This window comes from Eretmochelys imbricata, chromosome 1 (assembly GCF_965152235.1).
Source record: "Eretmochelys imbricata isolate rEreImb1 chromosome 1, rEreImb1.hap1, whole genome shotgun sequence".
Taxonomy (NCBI): Eukaryota; Metazoa; Chordata; order Testudines; family Cheloniidae; genus Eretmochelys; species Eretmochelys imbricata.
This window is the reverse complement of record NC_135572.1, coordinates 124,409,885-124,436,641: the sequence shown is the minus strand read 5'-3', so window position 1 is coordinate 124,436,641 and position 26,757 is coordinate 124,409,885. Positions and strand designations below refer to the sequence as shown.

At 38.9% G+C, this 26,757-nt stretch overlaps 1 protein-coding gene across 6 annotated transcripts in view; it reads left to right on the top strand.

The window, feature by feature from the left end:
- Window positions 1-249: 249 nt before the first annotated feature.
- TUBGCP5 (tubulin gamma complex component 5) overlaps window positions 250-26,757 on the top strand; it is a 45,557-nt gene continuing 19,049 nt past the window's right edge. For 2 of the 6 annotated variants that reach the window (XR_013345873.1, XR_013345869.1), the window contains exons 1-16: window positions 378-671; window positions 3,342-3,395; window positions 3,480-3,588; window positions 5,266-5,362; window positions 6,876-6,955; window positions 9,519-9,657; window positions 10,693-10,810; window positions 11,968-12,057; window positions 15,130-15,223; window positions 15,560-15,806; window positions 15,966-16,168; window positions 16,691-16,806; window positions 19,689-19,957; window positions 21,216-21,414; window positions 24,340-24,528; window positions 26,151-26,333. Coding sequence is in view for 3 of the 6 variants with exons in the window: in XM_077814960.1 (XP_077671086.1) it covers window positions 250-449; window positions 3,342-3,395; window positions 3,480-3,588; window positions 5,266-5,362; window positions 6,876-6,955; window positions 9,519-9,657; window positions 10,693-10,810; window positions 11,968-12,057; window positions 15,130-15,223; window positions 15,560-15,806; window positions 15,966-16,168; window positions 16,691-16,806; window positions 19,689-19,957; window positions 21,216-21,414; window positions 24,340-24,528; window positions 26,151-26,333 (2,387 nt within the window). In the remaining 3 variants the exon portion in view is untranslated. Of the gene's footprint in view, window positions 672-3,341; window positions 3,396-3,479; window positions 3,589-5,265; window positions 5,363-6,875; window positions 6,956-9,518; window positions 9,658-10,692; window positions 10,811-11,967; window positions 12,058-15,129; window positions 15,224-15,559; window positions 15,807-15,965; window positions 16,169-16,690; window positions 16,807-19,688; window positions 19,958-21,215; window positions 21,415-24,339; window positions 24,529-26,150; window positions 26,334-26,757 lie in introns of those variants that run through there. The other 4 variants (XM_077814960.1, XM_077814980.1, XR_013345868.1 and 1 more) reach the window with 4 other exon arrangements.

The following is a 26,757-nucleotide window of genomic DNA, read 5'->3' as shown; positions in this document are numbered from 1 at the left end:
ACCAGAGACGCTCAAGGCCAGCTCCCTGCCACTGCCCCATTGGAAAGGTAGCTAGGGAGACAGGGAAAGGCTAAGGAACATGCTCAAGGCCACACCCTGCAGTGAGCACTTGCAATGGAGCCAGAAGCTGGGTCACGCAATTCCCAAGCCCGCTCTCTCTGTCCCCACTCCCATTGGCTGGGATAAGGTAGAGACAGAGCCCTGAGCCCAGCACTACGGCCAATCAGGGCTGCGGGGGGGGGTCACATGATGTTTAGCTCCACCCACAATAGTAGGCTACTTTTTACTTATAGAACGCTTCCAACTCGCGCATGCGCACAGCTCCCGCGCCGCAGCCCTTCCTTCAGACTCTGGTGGGCTAATTTTACTGCTGTGGGAAATCTCGTGAGACTAGAAGGGAAAGTGCCGCGAGACGTGCTGCGGGACGGCGCGGCGGTGACAGAAACAAAGTACGGCGGTTCACACACGCCGCCGCCTCTCCCCCTTCTCCCCCCACCAGGCGCGCGCGCGATGGCCGCTCAGCCCGCGCGCTGGAGCCCCCTCGAGCAGGAGCAGGACCGGGACGTGCGGGCGCTGATCCGCCGCCTGACCGGCCTCCGCGAGGCGCAGGGCGGGGAGGAGCTTGGCGGCCGCTTCCAGACGGCGCTGAGCTTCGCCTGGTCCAACTTCAGGTCAGGGGCCGCGCGCTCCGGGTCTCGCTGCCCCCCCGAGGAGCCAGGGGCGGGGCGGCTCCCTCAGTGCTCGGTGTGTGGGGCCCGCCCTGTCTGCGGGCTGGGGGGGGACCCCCCTCACCCCCCCCCCCGGCTCGCTCAGGCTGCCGCCGCCGCGCGGGCGGTTCCAACGTATCTGCGCTGCCGCCTTCACGCTCTGGCACGTGTCAGGCCTGCCTGCGCTGCCGCCTTCCAGCCGCGTACCCGGCCAGGCGCTCTCCTGGCAGCCCCCATCAGTCACCGCTGTCTGCTGCGCCCATGGCACAGGCCCCGGGAGCGCACCCGCGTGTTCCCTCTCAAAGAGATCCGGGCTCAGCTTCATCAGGCGGGACTGAGTTACCCCGGCTTGTCAGAGGAGCAGTGGCTGCCCTTGAGGCAGCTCGAAATCTCTTGCTGGCCACTGTGTTACAGTATTAGTCTGTTGGCATAAAATAAGATGCTTTTTTTAGTGATTTCGGACAGAACTATCAACATGACGTTCAAGGCATCAGGTTAGGGAAGAGAGGGAATAACAACTATTGAAATGAGCAAATATTTCAAACTGAGCATTGTCAGATAAAACACAACCAGTCAAGATCTGCCTTGATAAGTGCACATTTCTCTCCAAAAACCAGACATGCTTTTGACCTTAATGCATGTGAAATGAGTTCAACATAGCCTTTATTAATCTGTAATCTTAAAAAATTATAAAGGCATAGTCAATTTAATCACTTTTCCGTCTGAATTGTTTTATGAATTGTTACAAATGGCATGTAGCCTCTTCAAATTATTGTGATCTTAAGAGGGAATCCTCCCACCCCCCAATTGACAGCACTACTCTGAGTAGCTCCATTTGAAGTCAGGGGGAGTACATACAGTGCATAAAGTTAAGCACATGCCTAAATCCTTGTAGAATTGTAGCATGTCAGTTTCTCCCTTGTTGAAAAGAACCTAAAACATCAATGGGGAGTAGACTTCTAAAAAAATAAAATTTCAGAGTTGCTAGGAACATTATTATGAGTCTACTGTCCATCTAATGAAGTAGATATTTGTTTTAAGGGTGAAAACCATAGTAATCGTGCATAACTATGGATTGAAACCTAAAATTTGTTCAGCTTTTTTCAGGAGTGTACTGAAGTTAACTTTTTATCTTACATATGAACTTCTTACAATATGTTCATTACCAAACTGATAGGCTGTTATTGTGATGATGATTTTGGTGGTGATGATGTGAGAAACAATTTAACGGGCTTATTTAAAAGTTAACAGTTACCATTATTCAATATATGACATCAAATGAGATGATACCTGCCAGAATGTTTGGCATGTAGCAACTGCTGTGTAGTGTAGGTGTTTACAAGTGAGGCTTCTTACTGTTTGTGTAAATCTAATACTTTTAAGCGAGCATTAGCAGCCCATTGCAGATCCAGATTGCAAGCACAGTACTTGTTTATCTGCTTAAATAATAATGCTCTTCAAATAGTTATCAAGCATCTACTAGTCAGAGGCAAAAATAAAACACAGTGTGACAGAAGGGTGCATCAACATGGTTTAGGTACAATGCCCGGGTAAGAAGCCCAGCCCATCACCAGCTGCTGGGAAGGGTGCTGGTATTCTTAATAGGATACTGTTCCTTGATTCCATTTGTGGATCTCTGCTTTCTCTTGCTCCGTGCCCACCTCAGAGCCTCCTGTTTAGCTTGTGTAATGTGAATAGTAGGGATGGGTGCCACTCTCTTTCCTCCAGCCTCTTGACTATTGCTGGTGTCGTCTCTGCCAGTCTACTATCCTGTGCCTCTGTTTTTGAGTCCTCCTCCAATATTAATATGTCCAATTCTTTGCTGTTCTGTTTCTTATAGATTTCCCAAGCAATAAGAGTGATTTGTGTCACTTTCTGTTGCTCGCAGGGTTAGCAGAATGAATAGCTGTTTTAAAACCAATCATAAACTTTTACATTTTACTTTGCTGTTCAAAGATATTATCTTAAGTGACAGAAAGTGAACTGTTCCATGTTAGACTCAGTCTTAGACTTAAAGACAGCACTGCACAAATTCCCAGTTGGAAGGCTATCTTCATAACTATCAAGATAGAACCTTTTTTAAACAAATGGTTGTTTAAATTGTGCACAAATCGATGATTTAGGTTGTCACGCTCATCAAGGAAAGCTTTGTGCTCACCACTGGCCAAGAGGTAGGTGAGACTATGTTTCAAGTTCTGGGCAAACTTAGCAGAAGTACAGAGTAGCCTATTATTAATTTTACTGAATGCCTGCCTCCCCCCCGTTCCCATAAAATCAGACTTATCCATGTGGATCCAGTCATTTATATATGATGGCTAAATGTAAGTTTCACCACATTTTGCCATCCTAGGCGTTAATTATAGATGTTTTTCTCATGAACAGTGAAATATAAAGTAAATGTTTGGTAAATATTTCTCTTGTTTTTTTAAAACTCATGTAGAGAGCAATATTATTGTTGAATTAATCATGTTTTGAATATTTAACAAAGAAAATTTGTTCAACTGATTATGGTATTTATATATATATATTTGACTTGACAAATGAGGTGCTTCACTTGTTAACCTATAGGTTTTTTCCCCCAAACATTTGCTTGCACAATGCAAAAACTGTATTCTGTTTTAATTTCTTATCTAGATTTCATCGATTTCTTGATGTAAGCAGTCACAAAGTAGAGAGGACAATAGAGGGGTAAGTTTGTCTTATTTTTACTGTGTTGAGTAATTCTGTTCATTTGAAGCATTCATTGATAGGATTTATTTATTTTTAAATCAGAATTCATGAAAAGCTGATTGTTCATTCAGACCTCAGTAAAGCTGCAAGCTGGAAAAGACTAATAGAAAAGTTTCTGAATTCACCACTTCTGAGCACTGAAGAAACAAAGGTGTGTAACTTTTTCTTCTTTGTTCTAATTTCTTTGCATTTATCCTGATGCTGGTCACTTTGTAACAGTTTTAGACCAGAAAGTACAAATGAGTTACATTACTACTAAGCTATATGATTGCTACTCTGTGAGCTGATTTTTAAAATTATAACCTATTCTTTCCCTATTACTAAAATATGTATTTATTGGGCATCTATTACCATGTGTCTGGGTGCACTTTTCATGGCTTAAATTTTATCATTAACATTGCAGATAAGAGGCATAGAGCTCCACATTCTGAGTTGCATGAACATTTTTGATAGGACAGAGGGGGAATCTAGTCAGTCATCTTAAGTAAACAGGATTTCATAGTTTTCAGTTGAAAAACTGTGTTGAGTCCCAGATCAGTTTATGGCTTCTGCTGGATTAAAACTGTGTGCTCTCACTTGGACCATGTCACTCGGGTTCCAGTGTGGTTGTTTTGAACCTGTTCTAGTTGACCTTTGAAGACTGAAAGCTGCTGCTGTTGTGAAATGCAGGCCCCTGAGCTGGCTAGAGACACGCTCTATGATGTCATACTATTTAGTAGGGCTGTGTGTTTCCTAATGCCTGTGTTTAGACCCTTAACTTAATTTCTAATTTAACTGAACTGTGACCTTTCTTTGGACTGGTTTAGATTTCTCAATGTTGGAAAAAGGAACAACTATACAGTAGCAATGTAAATGCACCCTGAATCACTATACTTCCCCTCTGGAGATTTTCAACGTATATGTACTTTTATTTATGTTGTTTTTAGTGATTAAAGTGTGATCCAGTCTACATGCTCAGAAATGTCAGGTTGTATTTAGCACTCAGCAGTGTTGTATAAGGTAATTGCGGTGACCTTTAGCAGTTGCTCTTGTTGATGAGTGAACTTGGGTGTCTCAAAGATGATTTTGTAAATAAAGTACTTTGGCAGATTCTTGTAAGGAGAATGGTGTTAGCCTTAAAAAGGACTGTGATATTGTAATACAGCCTGGTGCGTACTAATTTGATTTATGCTATTTTTTCCCTCCTATTCTTTGCCTGTGGCACACAATAGTTTAGTCTCCTGAGGGTAGTAGTACTTTGGTCTAATTTTAGTTTTTGGGTTTATTGTGCAGATAACTGGGTGCTGCTGGTGGTCTGTAATGCATAGGAGATCAAACTAAATGGTCTGGTGGTATCTTCTGGCCATAAACTTTGACTTTAATAGAAGTGCATGATTTCCTCTTACCTTTTAAAAGCTGTTTCTGGGCTATTTTTTAAATAAAAAAAGGTCAAAATATGTAGATGTCAGAATCATTAAATGGTTCCATTCACGAAGGGTGAGTGGCTGCTAATAGTCCTGTGTAATCATTGGCTGTATAGAAGAAATAAGTTTATAGAAGTCATTTAGACTAAATGGATGAGGAGTCCTTAAAACCTCATGTAGACTTTTAGTTGAGGTGCTTTAATTTGTCATGTTTAGCATAATTTAAACAAGAATTTTAGGTGACTAGATTTTCAGTTTGTATTGGAACAAAATAAGTAAATTAGGATATCCCATTAATTTGAGATGAGCTGTGAGGGCTAATACTACACACTGTGGCATACCAACATTCTAGTCTGTTCGTTTCCTAAAGTCTTTTAAACCATTTTATTCCATTTATTGATTTTTTTTCTTGTGTGTTTTTAAAGACAGATGCTCATTATGCCATACTATCTCTCTTACTGTGCTTGTCTGATTCTCCTTCCAACACCAGCTATGTGGAAAAGCCAAGAGATAAAGAAGTGGGTAGGTTACAAGATCTTTATATTTGAAATGAAAAACATATAGACAAGTGACAATCTGATAGGACTTTTTTTCCCCTTTACAGTCTTATAACATCATGTCTTAATTCATTTCGAGATCCTCTACTGGTTATCTTTTGTGGGTTTTTAATCTTGTATCTAATTTACCTGTACATCTAAGACACACTGGAAACTAGAAGGCTTGGGGGTGGGGGAAAAGGTTAATGTTGTGACTTTCTCATCTGGGTTGCTCGTTCAAATCCATCCCCGTTGGTTGCTATCTGAGGGCCATTTGGTGTGTTGTTTTTAAATGAGCCTGTGATCTCTCTTCTGTTCCCACAAGTGGGAAATGACTATCACAGTTAATACCCTCTCAGCAGAGGGGCCAGTGAGTGAAATATTCTGTCACTTGTGGAACCTCTCTGTGATGTTTGATGCATATTGGTGAGCCTGGAGGAAGCTTTCATTACTGCTGTATCTGCTGTGTGAGTAAATAAAGGACTTCACTTTCCAACAGTGTCTGTCCTGACCATTTCATTACACTGAACTGAGCCAAAAATAAAATCTATCTAAAACTAGTAACTTTGTATGTAATTTCACATAGGATAGTTATGCAGTAACTTGACATAATACAGTTTGGTTATTTCCGTAATCTTTTCATTTTAAGTTAAAAATACTGCTTTTCTGTTCTAACCAATTTTAAACTTGGCAACATCTAGTTATCCACTTTAACTTACCAAGAGTTAATTTTATGTAGTCTCCCGGTTTTGTAGTAATGTTGTACGATTTCCCTGTGTTTCTGACTATAAACAAAAGGTGGTAAATTTACTAGCCCCAGTGGATCAAGAATAAAAGGTTGAGAAGAATGGAACACATGAGAAAAATGTGTTTGGGATACCACACATCCTTGTGGTATTCATTTGCAATGCTGAAAAATAGCCATTTAAAAAAAAATGGTTTGAAACAACATTTTAGTCTAGAAACTGGGGGGAGGAGGGGGGAGGGAAGAAGCCACGTATCTTAAAATTCTTTTTAGAGTGGCCTCTGCACCTTTCCACTCTTGGAACGCACTGGTAATGCAGCTTGGACTGCATAGTCAGCACATCCCAAGAGTGTGAACATGCAGAGGTCATCTAAGAAAATTCCAGTTACAAGTGAGTAACCTTCCTATTGGATTAAAGTATATTATGTTATATGGTTTGTGTGATTATTATTTTATTTTAAAAATATTTATCTATAGCACTATGGTTGTACATATCCTTTTACACAGAAGGAAAGACAAGTTACCTGCCCTAAGTAATTTACAATCTGGTTCCCTGATCCTGCAAAGACTTGTCCATTTGTTACTTTTTTTAAATCTACACCACGAAGAAAAACCCATGGCACTGAGTCACAAAGCCCAGGTCATTTGGTGTATCTCTTGTCAGTCTGCACCTTTAGAAAAATTTCCAAGTCTTGTTATAAAGGAAGTTGGAAATAAGCACAAAAATATTGAGTCTCACTTGTATTCCTTTTAGAAAAGGAAGAAGAATTTGACTGGGGAAAGTACTTGATGGAAGGTGAAGAAATTGATTTTGGTCCTGACATAGACACACCAGTAAGTAATATCTTAAAAGTGACTATGTTCTTACAGACAGTATATATGATATTTAGGATTATAGACGTTCACAAAAGCAAATAATTTATGGCTTGTTGATGTAGGGAGCTATAGCTATGACAGGGCACATTCTTTCTAGAGCAGTGGAGAGTCAGGAAATCAACTAATGTTTTAGATCACAGAAGGGGAGGCTGTATCATGGTGGACAAAAACAATTGTTTAGATTTTTTTTATCAGTTTTTTTATTACAGGTTTATTTTTTTAAAATGTCAAATTCTAATTTAATTTTTAATCTGTTAAGGCCTAAATTTACTCTAATCTGTTAGAATTTTTTCTATTTAAATTATTGTATTAAGCAGTACATGCTTGCTGCTGATGTTTTAAAGAGGGTCAGACCACTGAACTGGTGAAAGTCACTCCGTAAGCGCTTGGAACCAGAGTTAGTTGAAGTGTTAAACCAGCTTTTTACTGCATTAGCTTCTTCTGCAGGTGCAGAAGTCTATTTTGTTCATTTCAGATCAATGACAAGTAAATCCAAGGTTAAGCTAATTGGGAGTTGGAAAAAGCCGGAAAGTTTGTTTGTCTCTTCCAGTCTAAGTAAAAATCAGGTGTTAGAGGATGAGATCTGCTATTTCTAAGATTTGAAGGACATGATGATCGGAAACAATTAATTCAATTCACTAACTACAGACAATATTTTCTTTGTTTAGATAAATCAGTCATTTTGAAATTCAAAATGTATTTTTATAAACTTTGATCAACTTTTTGTCTTATCTATCCAGCAGGTTTGAGTTTTTATTTAATGAAAAATGTTTGTGCATTTTGATTGAATTTCCATCCAAATAGAGCTTAACACAAATCACATGTAAAAAAAAAAATTAAACAGTAAATAAGAACATAAGGAATCCAAGAATGGCGATACTGGGTCAAACCAAAGGTCCATCTAGCCCAGTAGCCTGTCTGGTGAGAGTGGCCAATGCCAGGTGCTTCAGAGGGAATGAACAGAACAGGAAATCATCAAGTGATCCATCCCCTGTCTCCATGGCAAACAGAGGCTAGGGACACCATCCCTGCCCATCCTGGCTAATAGCCATTAAAATGCATCCTTCGCCATTTTTGAACATAAGTAAAAATTAAGCATCTAAATAAATGTAAGTTACGTTATATAATTGCTTCAGTAAATGTGTATAGATAATGTATCCTAGTTAGTGTATCCATGCTGCACCCAACCCTGACACAGTGCAAGGGCTAGTCCTGCCCCAGAAACACCCCAGGGCTCTGCACCAGGTGTGTGCAGGCAGACTTAGCCCAGCAGGATCCAAATGTGGAGGGATTTAGTGTGCGGGGGATCCAGGTGTGGGGCAAGAGGGTTCTGTGTGGGGCAATCTGGATGTGGGCAGCTCAGTGGGGGGATCTGCATGCATGGGCAATGAGACTCTTTGGGGGGAGGGGGATCCAGGTGAAGGTGGTTGGGGCTCAGTGCAGGGGGGGGCGGTCTGGGTGCTGGGGGAGTGGGACAGGGGTCCAGGTGCAGTTGGTTGGGGGTCTGGATGCTGTGGACTCACCGGGGTGGTCCAGGTGCATAGAGGTTGGGGCTTGGTGAGAGGGTATGTGTGCAGAGGGTTCATGGGGGTGGTCAGGCTCAGCGGAGGGTCTGGGTATGGGGGTCTGAATGCACAGGAATTGGGTGGATGGGGAGGCTGCTCCCCCTACAGTGACCCCTTCCCCTGTGGCTGAGGAGCGATGGAGGCAGGAAGAGGGGGGAAGTGAGGTTGTGGGGCCAGGGGAGGTTTCTGGGGTGGGGTGCGTCTGACTCGGCCCTGGCTGCTCCAAGCAGGGGAAGTGTGCTCCTCCCCAGCCCAGCTGGGACTAGCAGGTGAGCCTGATACACGGTAGGAGCTACTGGCTGGGACATGCTGGGTGCAGGGGGGTGTCCGGGTGCAGGGGACAAGGTTTGGGAGGTTGGGGTTTGTGTATGAGGGGGTCCGGATGCATGGGAGTTGGGTGGATGGGGGGTGGGTCTGACCTGGCACTGGCCGAGGCGTCCCCAGCACCACCCCGTCCCCCTACCACCCTGTCCTGCAGTGATTTACCTCTCTGGGGCTGCTTCAGGCACCCGAAACGATGCACCTGCCCTGCTGGAGAGGGACGTGTGGTCACTCTTGTAGCTTCCCTTTGCTTCCCTGTCAGAAAAACATTTTTCTGAGGGGAAGGAAAGAAATCTGCCGTGGACATGAATTCTGCGCACGATCAGTGGTGCAGAATTCCCGTAGGAGTAAGATATGTAGAAATACAAGGTCACTGCTCGGAAAAGCTTACTATTTTGATGATGTCTGTAACTTAACAGTTTGGCTCATGTTATAAAATAAATTTTGGGGAAAAAAATAAAATGATTTTCAGGGTTCCTTTTAGTTTCCCTCTTGCCCTTTTTTTTTTTTTTTTTTAGTGGAAGACAGAAAGTAGACATCTTACATTGACTTTCCCTGCCAAGAAGGACTAAGTATACTTCCTTTCCTCAGGCACATTACACTAAAAATGTACTTGGTCTTGTCATACTTGACAGGATTGGTCTGAAGAAAGTGAAGAGGAGGAGGATGCTCAACAACCTCTGAGCAGGGAAGACTCTGGCATTCAAGTAGACAGGACACCACAAGAAGAACAAGACCAAAACAAGAAAACAGTGTCTCAGGTCACATGGAAAGGTTTGTTGTTCAAAATTCTCTTCATAGAGGGATCTCATAACAAATGAATTCCAAATAAATGATTCTCACTCATATGTAGCTACCTAATTCTTCCATAGTTGTTCTATATTAAAGTGCTCTGGTATCGTCACTATAGTTAAGGTTTTGAGTTTGGTTATGTATTATAGTTACTCTTCTCAGAGTAAAATGGTAATGCCTCATTTGTGTGTAATGAAGGTTTGATCCAATTTCCATTAAAGTCAATGGAAAGACATCCATTTATTCCTATGGGAGTATGCACACCAAGGCTGCAATAGGGATAAATGCACATCAGATAAACGCAACTTAAATATATCTAGACATAATACAAAGCTTGTGTTATTAAATGTTAACACTGAAATAAAAGCAGATACTAAGAAAAACATTTGTGTGTGCTTGGGTATAGTATAATTCAATGAATGAAAATGCTTGTAATAAATAGGACACTAATGGCTCCCCTTCAGATTGGTTTCAGTTGGTTTCCATGACAGCTGTGAAATTATAGGAAAGCGCACAATAGGATATTGCACCTAGAATAGAAGCTGGTTATCTGTGAGGCTCAGTGTCATGGGGGTTGGAACTAGGAAAAAATAATTTGTAGGTAATGTACTGAGTGCCTAGTATTAGGGGCATGCTGACTATTGGGTGAGCTTACTGGTATTTGGCACCTTACTTTGTTACCTTTAATATAGGTTTTGTATATATTGTTTCAACAATTGTCTAAAATAAAGTACATTGCCTTAAGATGGAAAAATATATAAATATTAAAATACCTCATTTTTAGGGCCTGATTTTCAAAAGGTCAGTACCTGTGTGTGTAAACTAACTTATAATTGCAATTACCATGATTGTACATGTAATAAAGTGCAAACAGAAGTAATTAGCCCTTTAATTGAATGCAGCTGTATCCTGAAGCCAATTCATTGTTTGGTTGCTTATTGGTGAGACTTTTTTGTCTTTTGTAAGCCCTCCTTACATAAATGAAAATCCTTCACTGACTATCAAATGTCTTACCAGTGGGTGAGCCTGATGCGCGCAGCTGGCTGGAACAGCATGTGGTTCCTCAATATTGGACAGGAAGAGCTCCTCGTTTTTCTCACAGTTTGCACCTACATTCCAATTTAGCTGCTGTCTGGTAAGAAAAAAAGAACACTTACATGTTCACCGCTGATATTAAATAAAGCCAGATAATGGTTTAATGAATGAATAATGATTTTCATTAAGCTGTGATACTGTTAAAATGTAAAATGTGTGTACTCTTCATGGAGTTAACATTTGTTACTAATTTAGTTTAAAATATATTTATGTATTGAAAACTAAGTAAGTGCAAATTGAACAAAATGAGCCAGTATAATTTTAGCTTTTGCTTATTGTGCTGAACAGTCATAGTTCTCCCAACCCAGTAAAAATGCATAAAATGTCTTGTGTGTTACTGTCCTTCCCAATGTCAGAATTTAAAACAAAGCAAGTGTTGTTGTGTCTATCACAAATTCCAAATCTCAGTTTGGACAAATTTAGCATGTGTAGAGCAATACCAGATTGTGATTTGGTTTGTGCACACATTCACTGCCAGTGAACGTGTTTGGCTTCGTTGAATTTTGAGCTAAGAAATTGTATAAATAACTAGTATTATCAGTGATAAAAATGAATTAAAATACTAAAAACTTCAATAATCCTAACATATTACACTAAAATCTTTTAATCTATCTACCGGTAAAGAAATCATGGAAGGTCTATGAATAATTGTAGAACTTTTCCCTATGATCCTGTATTCATATTTAGAGGTGAAGGAATTTCCATTCCCTTTGCAAGTTTTTGAGATAGCGTGTGTTACTTTGAGGTGGAGGTGGGATTTGTGGGTTATTTGTGATCCAATTTTATGGTTACTTGTGACTTTAATATATTTAAAACAGCTACATGTTCTATTTGATAATCATTGAGTCAAAAAATGGATTCATCACATTACTATGTATGGTATTGGATATTAAGTAATTAAACATTTGAGAGTTGGAATATTAAAATTAATTTAATACTTCAAATATTTGCTAGTTAATGGTTGTTGGGCTATGACTGGATAATATTTTGGTGGCTTTTCATATTTTTTTGCCTCTAGAAAGGTTTAGAGTCAAACTCTGCTCTTGTTTACAGCCTATACAACTTCATTGAAGTCTTTGAAGTCAGAGGTGTAAATCAGAGGAAAAATGAGCCTTAAGATTACTGCTTGATTCTTATTTGTAAACACTTCAGCTGGGATTTCATTTTTTTTAATTATAGTACATTTTCTTCTTTTAGGGACCAACACTTGTACAGCAGTGATCCCTTATATATGCCAGAAGAAAGAACTCTTGTAACTGAAACACAGGTTATCCGGGAAACTCTCTGGTAAGGAGGAATCCCTGAAATACTTGCATATGAAATTTATTTCATATTAAAATGATAAAAAAAATCCTGCATCATAGTGTTTTTCCTAGGAGACAGATTTGCAGTTGGCTTTCAGTGTCAGAAAAGAAATATTGCTGTGTGCTTTCTTTCTAATCTGTGCACCATCACCAGTAGTAAAGATTCTGTAATTGCAATTAATAGTTTAAATGCACAAGCCAGAAAATAAGCCAGCTCACTCTTTCATAACTGTATTGACTGTGCAGTAGAAAAAAACTTATTTTTGTCATTTACATTGAAAGAATTCAGTGCACAAACAGAGTGTAGATTTGTTGAGTAAAAAGATGTCATTTTATTTTTCTGACTATAAAAATACTTTAAAGCTCAATTCAAGTGAGGGTTAGGAGGAAACTTCTAAAAGAAAGAGCTGAGACCATGACCGTGTGTTCTGTTGGAGATGTATTTCTGATCTTCAGCAATATCGTTTACATTCTCTGGGTCACAGTGGACCCATTATTGCTCTGATTCGCAGGTGACAATAGTGCCACATAGTCATGCTACTATGCCCTCTATTTATTCCAAGCTGGCCTAGTGGTTGCAACCATTTTTCTCTGATTTTTACATTGTCAGAGTGATCTGCTCCTTTTCAGTATCAGTGCTAGATTTCTATATTATACTCTACTTAGAGCCACCTTGGAAAGGTACCTGGAAGTTTCAGCTTGTAAAAAATGCTGGCATCTCTTAAGTATGACAAGTTGCTACTTCAGAACTTTTTTGGCTTCCAAATGCAATTTACAATGTAGGTTACAATTTAGTAAACCTTATATGGCCAGCTGAGGGTTTGCCTCTCTTATGCTGTGTCTCAACACAGCAGTAACAGTCCATCAGTTCTTGATGTTAAATGCTTAAGATATGGCTGACATGGTGTTGTGCACTGGAGGGCCCACATCTTTGAAACTTTCTTCCTTTAACAATCTACCAGACATGGGTTAGTTGAGCTTCAGAGAAGTTTAAGACTTTTGTGTCCAGGTTTTTTCCTATCCTATAGGTTTGCCACTGACAGGATTTGAGGATGTTTTAATGATTTTTAATTCAAAATTTTGTTGTTGTTGTTGTGATAAGTGTTGTTAGGGATTCAGTTGTCAGGCTGGAAATCCAATTTATAAATATTTATGTATAATAATGTAAATTATCTTAAATGAATTTTAGAATTTACAGAAAGTAATTCCCAACATAAGGCTTTTTAGGACAAAAATTTAACCTGATGTCCCATTCTTTGTGATAAGGTCCACAAATTTGTTATAATGGTGCTTCAACCGTCTTGCAGTTTGGGGGCAGAACCTGATATGCCAGTCATTTTATGATACCAGAAGGTTCCTCAGTTTTCCCCAATCAAAATTTAACCTGGTTTCAGGTTACAGTCTCCAATCAGATGAGGGTTTATTTTATTTGAAGTTAGGAGCTTTCTCTAATGAGAACAGTATTGTACTTTTAATTTAGCCAGTTAGTCCCCAAACTGTCATTCCCTAAGTAAGTTCAAGAAATATTCCTCCTCTGGTTGAGCATCAAAGTCCTGTCTTTAGGAGCATTAGCAATCTCAAGGCAGAGTAGTTATGTCTCCTGCATTGAGATCTGTTGGGCAGCCATTAGTTCACCAAAGTCTGCATATTGGTAATTGAATCTTGGCCAGTGCAATTTATTTCCTTTTGGTTAATTCTTCTATATGCCCTAGTGCCCAGCAGAAGGCGGAGGAGATATTTATGTATTATCTACCTAGTTTTGGAGGTCCATATTTAAAGGATGATTCTACTTCACATTCTGGAGGAACATTGCTATGAAAATCCCACTGTAACATATCTGTGGATTTTAGCATGAAGAAGAACAGGAAAATTTACCCTTGCTTAGCTGAAAAGATCTTTTTTTGAGTAATATGATTCACAGATCTGGCTGACCATGGAGACAAATGGATCATCCAGATTAGAGATGGAAATTGTCATCCAAGGATTTGGGTTTGTTTTCATTATGTGGAATTTAAAATGTTTTGTTTTTTCTTCAAAATATACTTGGGTATTCCCATGCTGCCAGTGACTGACAGGTCTAGTTCCGTTCCCAGACTGCAAGCAGGCTGAAGTACCATTGTAATAAATCTGTGGATCTTATTACTTTGAAGAAAAAATGGCCATTGCTGGAGATGGAACACTAGACTGGGGGGACTGATGACCTGAGGTTGTATGGGGAATTCTCTTTCTTAGGTGCTTGGCTGGTGGGTCTTGCTCACATGCTCAGGGTCTAACTGATCACCATATGTGGGATCAGAAAGGGATTTCCCCCCCAGAGTAGATAGGGGAGGGACACTGCAGGGAGGGTTTTCACCTTCCTTTGCAACATGGGTCACTTGCTAGGATCATCTGAATTTATACCACCACATCAGTTCCTTGCCAGTGCAAGGGCCTCAGTTATTGGTGCACCTTGGTCCATTTTGTTCTCTACTTGTGGCACTCAGTTGTTGAGTTTCTTGAGGGCTGTAGTACTTTGATCTAATTCTGGTTGTTGGGCTTGGCATGGCAGGGGCTGGGTGGTATTTAGTGGCCTGTGATTTTACAGGAGTTAATTCTGGATGATCTGGTGGTCCCCTCTTGCCTTAAACTCTGACTTTAAGGGTATGTCTACATTTTGAGTGGGGGATGATTCCCAGCTTGACGAGACATACCCATGCTAGCTCTGACTGAACTATCACATTAAAAATAATGTGTAGCCACACTGGTATGAGGAGCGGGAAGGGTTAGCTGCCTTTAGGATAATCCCATTGAAGATTTTAGGCATGGACTCGGGGCTGCTCGTACCACTGTGGCTATATTCTGTTTTTAGCACACTAATTTGATCAGAGCTAACATGCGTTTGTCTACTGGAGCTGGGAATCACACATCCAGCTCAAAGTGTAGACCTACCTTAAGAAAGGAAATTTTCAGGTAAGCAAGACTAAATTTTCCTCTTAAGGATTTGATTTATATTTTCTAATCCATATAATTATGATGAATTTGTTTTTAAGAATGCTCATCTTTTCTTGCTTTCCAGGCTTCTTTCAGGGGTGAAAAAGCTCTTTATATTTCAGCTGAATGAGGGAAAGGTGACTGTGAGAAATGACATTATTGTAACTCATTTGACCCATGTAAGTTATTTGATCAACCTGGGTTGATTTTATTCAAATCATAATTTAATATACCTGTCTTCAGAGGGCTTGAATATTTGGGGGATAGGAAACTAAACTTCCTGTGGAAAAATAGCAGTGTTTCCACACCTGTTTTTAACTTAAGCAACACACATTTGGATTTAATAAAACAAAACTGAGTGGGCGGATGCCATAAAAGATGATAATTCAGTGATAAACATAATTTCACTATCTCTTAAATTCAGCAGTCATTTTACCTTTTATATCTCTTGGGATTTCTGGTCTTGAAAAAGGATTAATATTCATTAGATAATTCTGAAAAACCTTATTTTGTAGAACTGCTTAAGATCAGTGTTGGAGCAGATAGCAGCATATGGACAAGTTGTGTTTAGGCTGCAGAAGTTCATTGATGAAGTGATGGGGCACAGCTCAGAAAATGTAATACCTGGAACCATTTCCACTCCCAAGAAAACTACAGAACCCCCATTTAGAACCTACCAAGCTTTTATGTGGGCCTTGTACAAGTACTTCATTAGTTTCAAAGAAGAACTTACTGAAATTGAGAAATGCATAATCAACAAAGGTACAGTATAGAGGATATTTAATTTATAATAGGAAAATGTGAGAATGTTGTACAAATAAGATTAAACTATGAAAATAGTTGTATAAAATGCTATACAATATTTAAAAATTATATAAACTTGCTAAAAATGGTTATCTTTGTATATTTTTGGTTTTGCAGACAAAACGGTCACTCTTTCAATAGTAGTAGATAAGTTGTCACCTCGACTGGCACAGCTTAAGGTACTTCACAAAGTTTTCAGCACAGGGGTAGCAGAAGTACCACCTGACACTCGAAATGTTTTAAGAGCATCTCATTTGCTTAATACACTCTACAAAGCTATTCTTGAATATGACAACGTTGGAGAAGCATCTGAGCAAACAGTATGTCAGATCTAACTTTTTATTTTATTATGACACACAGTAACTAGAATATTGTTTAACAAGTTTTTATGTGAAGTTTACCACTGAAGAATTGATTTATAAGTCTGTTAGGTCACAAATGAAGTACATGTCTTGGTCTCATCCTATTCTCCAGTTATCTACATTATAAACCACACAATCTGCTGTGGCTGGCACTTTGTGCTCAAAAGAGACTTAGGACTGGAAATAATGAAGGTTGCTGGTTAGGACTGAAGGGCATTGAGAAAGAAGTGTGGAGAAGGTTGCAGGGTGTCTGCTTACATTTAACTGACTGCACGGCATTGCTTTTAGTTCAACATTATGTTTGGTCAAGTTTTTAAAAAAAATAGTATGTACGCACGCACACTATAAATATATATTTGCACAGTTCTTTAGATTGGCTTCTCTGCAGTGTATAGTAGCTATTTTATTTGAAATAGTATGTGTAATTTTGCCCGACATTTATAAAATCGCACATCAACTGGTGTTTACTCTTCATTTCAGGTATCCCTCCTCTTCTCTCTCTGGGTTGAAACAGTAAGGCCTTATTTGCAGACAGTGGATGAGTGGATTGTCCACGGTAACTTGTTTGATCCTGCTAAGGAATTTATCATTCAGAGGTATGGATGATGATATTGAACGGATCAAAACATTGTGGCCTACATAAACATTATAACTGTTGAAGAAGAGACAAACTGGATGGTGGCATGACAATAATTTCATTTGATAAAACAGCTAGAAATGATCTGATTTTTTTTTTAAATCTGTCTCTAGTCTACATTGGGAGAAATGACATGAGGTAGTGAGACAGTGACCCTAATAGTTGTTGATATGGTATAGAAATAAGTTAATTTTGAAAAAAGCAAAATTAAAAATACGAAGTTGCCCATCAAACCACAAATATTCAGATTTTTTTTTTTAAAATCTGATCAATTATTTTCCTAAATTAATGTGCCCATAATAAAATAATTGTTTTTTTCCTAATGCATGGCAAGATAGTGATATTAAACCTATTGCTATTTGGAACAGAAACATAAGATAAAACACTGTCTTGAGTTATTTGCGTACTCCTTTCAGCATCAGTTAGAAGAATTAGTTCTGTTTGCACATTACATTTTGATCCGTTTTTTACAGTATAGTAGTTTAAAATACAAAAATGCAGAAATACTAAAATTTTGTATTATAGCTGTCTATAGCTATTAAGCTTTTTTTCCCACTGTGTAGTATTACTCACGCTTTTTTCTAGCTGTTCAACAAGTAAGGGCAATTGGTTAAAAAAACCTAAGTACTTTGCATGACCTGTGGAAGCACAGATTGTTTACTGTGGAAGATTAACTGCTGGCACCAGAACTTTTACCTTAATAAGGTTGTTGTGTCCTATTACATATCTTTTCCTTTCAGTCTAAGACTTTCAATTAAAACAGGGCTCTCGCCTATTTGGGATGGCATTAATGTACAATTAGATTATTTTTAGCAGTTAACTAACAGTAATTGAGTCGGAAGCCTTATCTGTAAATTTAACTTCTCATGAGAATTGTTTTACCTGTTTTTTACTGGGATGTGCTAAAACTAAAGCTATTGAAGTATTATAGTGCATCTGTTGGGTATTAAATTTTGAGGTATTTCAGACACATGTGCGTTATCTGGTGTTCAGTTTCACTTTTTTATTTGTATGGAGACTCCTACATAGTGATGTAGGGTTTTTTTATTTTATTTATTAAACCTAAAAGCATCAGTCATTTTTAATTAAAGATCCATGGCACTTAGAATAGTTAACTTCCTGAATAAATTCCAGTTTGAACATTTGGTCTGGTTACTTACATTTCTCCTGGATTTCAGTTGTATGTATTAGTGTAATGGCATGGCACCCGTCTCACAGGAGCACCCCTTCTGGGCGGGTGTGTCTGTGATCTTTAAATAGTTCAAGCCCTGGTATTGGGCTATACCACCAGGGTTTTCTCTCTGAAGGCAATAGTTTTGCCCTCTGGGTCTGTCCTGGTCTAAGATCTCCAGTTGGGCTACTAAGTAGTTCAGTTCCCCTTCTGGGGGTTTATCAGTGTCTGGTTGTAGACCAGTTCTCCATGGCCTATGCGGGGGATCCAGGCCCACCCACTACTCTGGGTCTCAGTCCAGGAACGCTAAGAATAGCAGCCATGTGCCACCATGTCCCTTTAGCAAAACTGCCTTCAATTCCAAGGGCCACTTCCCAATGGTCCCATCTTCACCAAAGCTTCACCCTTACCTCAGGGCTCATCTGAGTTCAGGCTCAGGAGCCAGCACTGAGTTGTCCATGGTGCTGCAGTTCCCTTTGGCCAGCCAGGAGCACTATATGTACTCCTCCAGCTCCAGCAAGGAACTGACTGTCTCTGGCTCTGCTACTCCATTTATATGGCCCTCCTGGGCCCTGATTGGCTGCTCCCTGAAGCCTATCTGTTTGCTTCCCCTGCAGCTACTCTAGGCTGCTTGGAGGACTACTGTTCTGCTCCTTTCTTGGGATGGGTGTGGCAGGACACTAGTCCACCCCATCACAAGCAGTCTCTTGTTTCTTGTTCTAATAATCTATTGTGCAATGATTCTGTGCAATGTTAGTTACCATCATTCTAGAGATGACTGTGTGTCAATCACAGGTGAAGTGATTACTTTGTGTGAGTTATTCAATAAAGATAGTTGCAAAGTTCTTCACTTAGAAAGGAAAAATCAAATACCCAAATACAGAATGGGGAATAATTGGTGGTAGTACTGCTGAAAAGGATTTGGGGATTATAGTGAATCATAAATTGAATGAGTCAACAACAGGACACAGTTGCGGAAAAAGCTAATGACATTCTGGAGTGTCTGAACAGGAGCATTGTATGTAAGACACAGAAGGTAATTGTCCTGCTCTACTTGGTGCTTGTGAGGTGGAGTACTGTGTTCAGTTCTGGATGTCATACTTTACGAAAGGTGTGGACAAATTGGAGAGAGACCAGAGGAGAATATCAAAAATGATAAGCCAGGTTTTCTAAACCTTCCATAATGGAAGACTGAGTGGGGACCTGATAAGCCTTCAAATACGTTGAGGGCTGTTACAAAGAAAACTTATCGGTTGTTCTTCATGTCTGCAGAAGATAGGACAAGAAGTAATAGGCTTAATATGCGGCAAGGGAGATTTAGGTTAGCTGTTAGGAGAACTTTTCTAATTATAAGGGTAATTTAGCTCTAGAATAGGCTTGCAAGGGAGGCTGTGGAATCCCCATCATTGGAGGTTTTAAAGAACAGGTTGGACAAACACCTGTCAGGGGTGGTCTAGACTTGGTCTTGCCTCGGTGCAGGGGACGAGGCTTGGTGACCTCTCGAGGTCCCTTCCAGTTCTACATTTCTATGATTCTGTCATTTCTATAGTGCTTTGGGATCATTCCAAATAGAAGGTGAAATATAAATGAAAGATTTATATTATTATTTAATAGTGAAGCTTTATCTTTTTAAAAGGATAAAGTGTAACGATTTTCTCTCTCCGTTGTAGAAACAAAAATGTCCCAGTTAATCACAGGGATTTTTGGTATGCTACCTACACATTATATAGTGTGTCAGAAAAGATGGAGAATGAAGAGAAAATGAGTGATAATGCCAGTGCCAGCTCTGGAAGTGATCAGGCTCCCTCAAGTAGGCAGCACACAATGGTCTCCTTTCTGAAACCAGTACTAAAACAAATCATCATGGCTGGAAAGTCCATGCAATTGTTGAAGAACCTTCAATCCAAAGATGATTCTCCATGGCAAGCTGCATCAAGAGGTGAAAATAAATTGTGTAAAATATTATTCTTGTCTGTGTCTAACAACATTTGTGTATTTAGGGTGTATTCGTGTTTCCACTGTTTAATAATCCACTGTTTAATAATCCACTGTTTTTAGAGCAGTGGTTCTCAAACTTTTGTACTGTCTGATTGTGACCCCCCCCCCTTATAAATTAAAAACACTTTTTTATATATTTAACATCATTATAAATGCTGGAGTCGAAGCAGGGTTGGGGGTGGAGGCTGGCAGCTTGCGACCCCCCATGTAATACCTCGCAACCCCCTGGGGGGTCCCAACCCCCAGTTTGAGAACTCCTGTTTTAGAGTATATAACTCTCCTTATGCTGGCACTGTGTGGTTTGTAACCCACATCTGATTTGAAACAACTGGTTCTGTTCCAAAACCCCGACACACGACAATGTGAGAACTGAATTTTTACCTTAATTCAGAATTTCTTTGCTTTTCTCAGTTTTAAGTTTCTCTTAACATTATTTTAAATTCTCTCTTGTTACTTTGTACTATTTAAGATCTTTCTTCAAACCATAAAACTATTTTCTTCTTATGTGATTAATCTATTGGTTCCCATTACTAAGTAGTTCATTGGTTTAGGAATGATAGGTAATAAATAGGATTCCTGATTTGAGGAAAGCCCGTTGATGATCTGCCCAAAGAGCTTGATATAACTGTAGGCATGGTGAATACTTGGAGTAACCATCATCAGTGATGGTACACAAAGGATAGTAGTGGGAGCTGTGATGTCTATTGTCTTCACATGGGACAATATAAATTTGCTATTTGTAGGTTATACAAGTCCCTTTCTATTTAAATGTAGAGTGAGGTGCCTTTGAACTGTTTTGCAACCTCTTTTACATCTGTGTTATCCCTTTTGGCATGGGAGGATAAACTGTCATTGAAAACAAGTTTTGTATTAATGGCTGACAGTTACTTTATATCCAAAGTCTTTAAGGGTTTAATATTTTCAGAAATATTAATTTCATATTTTAGGTTCCAGTTCAGCAAGATATTTCAGTATGTACCCAACATTAAGCATATAAATAGTCCTATTAATATCAACATTTAAAGTTAGATGTGTTCTTAAGTACGTTGCGAATCTCAGCCTAGATTCTATTGATGCTGCATGTGGAAATATAACAAGCAAAACTGGGTTTGTGTTAATCTCCTTAACTTAGTTGTTCTAGTATAATCAACATTGTTTCTTAGAATAATATTTACCATATATTTTACTATCCACTTCAGATGCAGAAAGAAAGAGTTTGTACACACTATTTCTGGAGTCTGTGCAGTCCCGTCTGCGGCATGGGGAAGAATCTGTTCCAGATATTATTACAGAACAACAAGCTACAAAGCAGAGTTTGATAAAGATGCAGTCTATAGCAGAGAGACACTTAGAGCTGGATGATGTTCATGATCCATTGCTGGCTATTAACTTTGCTAGGTAATTGAACACCTGAAAGATAACTGATCTCACCACTGTGTTGTCAGAAGCCACAAGGCATCAACTTTTTGCTATTGCTGCTTAAAACAAACAAGCTCAGGAACAAGCCTAAAGGGGAGCACGGCTAAGTATTGTCTCAGGCATCTTATGAATGGCCAAAGGTTCATTAAAAATATAAACTGTTAAAATAAGTATTCAAGAATGGTTCTATATATGCCTACTACATCTAGCAGGACTTAAATGTTTTTAGTGAAAATGGGAACTGTCTCTAGCATGGCAAATTTTATTACAAAAAAAGTAGATATCATTTCTCAAATTATGATAGAACAAATGCTGTAGAAAAATGTAATATTTTTAATGTGTGTGCATGGCACATAATGTAAAATGTCTTTCATTTGAATCAACATGTTTCTTTTTGGCCTACCATCACAAAGATGTATCTTGCAAAATTCTACTGTGGTACTAACGGTAGTTTAAAACAAACCTTTCAGGAAAAAGGCCACAAAAATAATTGTTCCTTTGTGATAGGGTAATGTGAGGAAACTAGCAAAGCAGCAATACGTTGATTTTAACAGTCTTACATAGGTCATAATAGTTAGTGGTGAGAATGTTAGCTATTTATTTCTGTTACGTACCAATAGGTAGATCTGTGTTCTGGCTTTTCAAAAAGAGTTCTAATGTAACAATGGTGCCTTTAGTTCTTGGTTGTATTTAAAAGCTTTCATTGTGCAGTTAACAATCTTACAGTTTAACAGGGTACAATGTATTATAAGAATACTGTAATTAATAGTTGAGCTATGTACATAATCTCTCTCAGTGGATGAGAATATTCTCTTAAAAGTTGATAGGCTGGTTAACTCAGTCCTTTTGTCGATCAAGACGATCTCTGCTCTGAGTGATGGAAACCGGACTTGCACTACACTGATTTTACCCGTTGATAGCTTTTGCTGTACTGTAATGATGATTTTGACCCTACTCTGATAAACTAATTGGCTTTTGCGTACTAATGCTATGTCTACACTACAGCCTATGTCTGCAAAACTTATGTTGCGCAGGGATGTGAATATTCTACCCCCATGAGTGACAGAGGTTTCACCAACATAAATGTTCGTGTGCACAGCACTATGTCTGTGGGAGAGCTTATGCTGCTTGCAGAAGTGGGTTTTTTTTATGCCGACGGGAGAGCTCTCTCCTGTCGGCATAGTGTCTTCACCAGATGTGCTGCAGCGCACAGGTTTATCGGTACAGCTAAGCCACTACAGCACTGTACATATAAACATACCCTACGTGTTAAATGTCTGACTCAGAGATTTTCCAGTGGTATAATATTATACCAATTGGCCTTGGGTATTTAGTGGGGGAAAGCCCTGAGGCTACCGGAGCACTTTTCTTTGTCCAATTAAATTCTGTCCAGCTTTTGCTGAGATATATACTGTTACAAATTGCCATTTACCTTCTCTCACTTGTTTCTCTGGCAAATGTTGTTGACAATGTGCCAAAATAATAATTGGACAGGAAAATTTTAAGGCCAAGCTGCCGTTGCTGCCACGACAGCAGGCAGTAGCATGTGGTTCATTAGGAACACCAGGTTGCTGCTAGAGCTGCTGTAGCAGGGTAGAGGGAAAGGGAAGAGAAGAAAGACATATTGGGCTCCCCCTTCTCCCAGGTCGTCCCAGTGAACCATGTCCTCCACTGGAGGACACTATATGGAAACACCCACCTTCTGGTGAGGGTTGGAAGGGAGAGTGACTGTGGTTTTTTTCCCCCCATGACATGTTGTTACCTGTCTTCTAGAGACCCGATAGCTGGCTCCAGCAGCATATTTCCACCCCTGCCTAGGGCTGGAGTTCTCCTAACTTCCAAGGTTTGTCTTATCCCATTAAGAGAGAGATTATGATTTATGTGTCTGTGCATTGAAGTAATATCCCCCTCTTACACCAGTACGCAGGCTATCCAAATCTATATTTGGCACTTTTGCGACTGCTACTGGAATACTATGTCCAGTTCTGTGTTCACAATTCAGAAAGGATTTTGATAAATTGAAGAGTGTTCAGAAAAGAGCCGCAAGAATGATTAAAGAATTAGAAAACATGCCTTAGTAATGATAGACTCAGGAAGCTCAATCTATTTAGCTTAACAAAGAGAGTGTTAAGGGATGACTTGATTACTGTCTGAGTACCTACCTGGGGAACAAGTACTTGATAATGGACTCTTCAGTCTAGCGGAGAAATGTATAGCTGCATCCAATGGCTGAAAGTTGAAGCTAGATAAATTTAGACTGGAAATAAGGTGTAAATATTTAAGTGATGGTAACTAACCACTGGAACAATTTACTAAGGGTCAGAGTGGATTCTCCATTACTGGCAATTTTTAAATCAAGGTTGATGTTTTTTTTTAAATATATTCTCTAGAAATTATTTTTGGGAAATTCTGTGATGTGTTATACAGGAGGACGAACTAGACCACGACAGTGGTCCTTTCTGGCTTGGAATATATGAAAATCAATAACCCCTTGTTTAGGCCTTATATGACAGCGTAGCCCTAAAAGACCATATAAAACAAATATTTTTCTTATTTATTGAGGTCTACAGTATTTGTACTGGTATTGCTTTTCAGAACTACAACAAGAACTGGCATAAACACGGTGAGTGACTAGGTGGTTACAGCACATCATCCAAACTAGTACTCTTATGCCTTGTTGTATGAATAGTCACTCGAAATAATGGGTTTGTCTGAGTTAAGGCATTAATATCCATTGAGTTACCAGTACTGTAATGAAATTTTTACTACTTTTTCAATGCCTTTTTTTTTTTTTAAGCAGAAAGCTAAATGAGACCACAAAGTTTTAAATGTATGACACATTCTGTTAGGTATTGTATGGATCAATTCCTTTCCAGCTAAACAGTGGTTTTTTTTATTTTGAAGGTTGTATTTGGAGCAAAGTGACTTTCATGAAAAATTTACTGGTGGTGATGTTTGCGTGGATAGATCCTCTGAATCAGTGACGTGCCAGACATTTGAACTGACATTGAGGTCTTGCCTTTATCCTCACATAGATAAGCAATATCTGGAATGCTGTGGCAACCTAATGCAAACTTTAAAGAAGGATTACAGGTAAGAAATGAAATTAGATTCTACTTAAAAAGCATATTCCATTATCATTGGTATACCATACTGTAAAAGCATCAATTATTTTAAGAAAATTGATTTGTAGTTGAAATCTTTTACAAACTGTTTAATCTTCTCTTCTAATTCTGCTGTGATAAACAATAACAGAAGCACTAATAAAACATGGAATTAACATAATATTTTCCAACTGTCACTCTATTCATTGTTCTTTTGTGTTCTATCCCTTTTTTCTGTATTACCTACTTAAGCCTAGTCTACACTAGAAAATTATGTTGGCATAACTGCATCATTCGGGCATTAAAAATTCATATCCCTGAGTGGCATAGTTAAGTTGATATAAGTCCCCAGGTAGGCAGCGCTAGGTTAATGGAAGACCTAGCTATTGTTTTTCGGAGAAGTGGATTACGTGCACTGATGGGTGAATCCTTCTAGTTGGTGTAAATAGCGTGTATACTGAAGTGCAGCTGCACTACAGTGCCGCTGTAGAATTTTAAATGTAGACATACCCTTAGTTTGTAAGGTCATTTTTTAAGGAACCATTTCTTAGTATCTGTTTTGTACAACGTGAAGCATGGTGGGTGTCCAGTCTCTGATTGGGTCTCTAAGCACTATTGTAATACAAATAATAATGATAAAGAAAAAGTAAAGTGTTAGTAGCTTGAGAAAAACATAGTATTTTAATACGTTTGCTTTAATTAAATAACGTTTAAAGGTAAACAAACTTCTTAATTGAGACACTAGATTATGGTATTAAGTACTTCTGTGTAGAGAAGTATTAAAACTGAGTTAAAAATTGACAAATGTAAATATTCCAAGAAAGAACAATGGGTAAAATCCTGGTTCTAATTAAGTCAATGTCAAAGCTATCATTGAATTCAGTGGAACCAGGCTTTCACGCATTCAGCTGAAAATATAGGAGAAATTTTAGGAAGACAGAGTATGATTATCTAAATTGGAATTTGGCCATTACACTACCACTAATTATGTGATATTGTCATGCTGTGTTGAGTAAAGTGGCCTGATCTCATGACCTCTGAGCTAGTCCTAGGTCACCATCTTTCTATTTAAGGTACTGATGTGGCCCCCATCACCGTAGTATCTAAGTGCCTTACAGTCTTTAAATGTATCCATCCTCACTGCACCTCTGTGAAATAGGGAAGTACTACTACCCCTTCTTCCCCTTATTTAACAGATGAGGAACTGATATTGGAGCCCTTACTGAGGCAAAACTCCCAGTGACGTTGGAATTTTTTCAGGCTCTGCAGTTAGAGAGCTGCAATATTTCTCCCATAAAGCTGTTCTTGAATTGAGGGCCTGATCCAGAAAAGTGCTTGAGTACATGACTAGTCCTACTGAAGTCAGTGGCACTGCTTTCAATGCTTTGAGCTACGCACGTGGTTAAGTATTTTGCTACATCTGAGCTTAAGTGACGTTTATGTGAAAAAATAATATATAATAAACTTCACTGGAGTATGGGATTCAATTGGGAGTTCTTGTTGTGATGAGACTTTTAAAGGTTTGCATTACATAATGTAACACTTTTATGTTAAAGGAAGATTTATAATGTACATTGAAGAGATGTTTGTGTATTTGTATTCTCTGTTTAGACTGGTAGAGTACTTGCAGGCAATGCGAAACTTTTTCTTGCTTGAAGCTGGGGATACTATGTATGATTTCTACACATCTATTTTTGATAAAATAAGAGAAAAGGAAACGTGGCAGAATGTATCATTTCTAAATGTCCAGCTCCAGGAAGCAGTTGGACAACGTTACCCAGAGGACAGTTCAAGGTAAAACGCATTGGATTAAGTTTAAAGTAACAGTGAAAGAAAAAGTCAATTTCCTTTTCCCTTCCTGTTGAAATGATAGGTTTATGAAATACATAAATATTAGGCTCTATTGTGTTCTTAGTCATCGGTATAAGTGTAAGTTCAACCACTTTGGGTCATTCTGTCCCTGCGTTTTGAGTTAGAAACTATTGTGTGGATTGATAGAGTATTCAGAATGCAGTATGGTGGAAGTAAGCATATGATTATCTACTTAAAATATCAGAGCATTAATTAATCTGTGCACTAGAACTACATTTTACCTGTAGAGATTTGTTTTTGTTTTCCTCCACAATAAGTTCCCCTATATATTCACTTGCAATAGTGTCTTCATTAGTAATTGTGTCAAACAATCTTTTTACAAAGCTTGGAGCAGAGGTATCTTTAC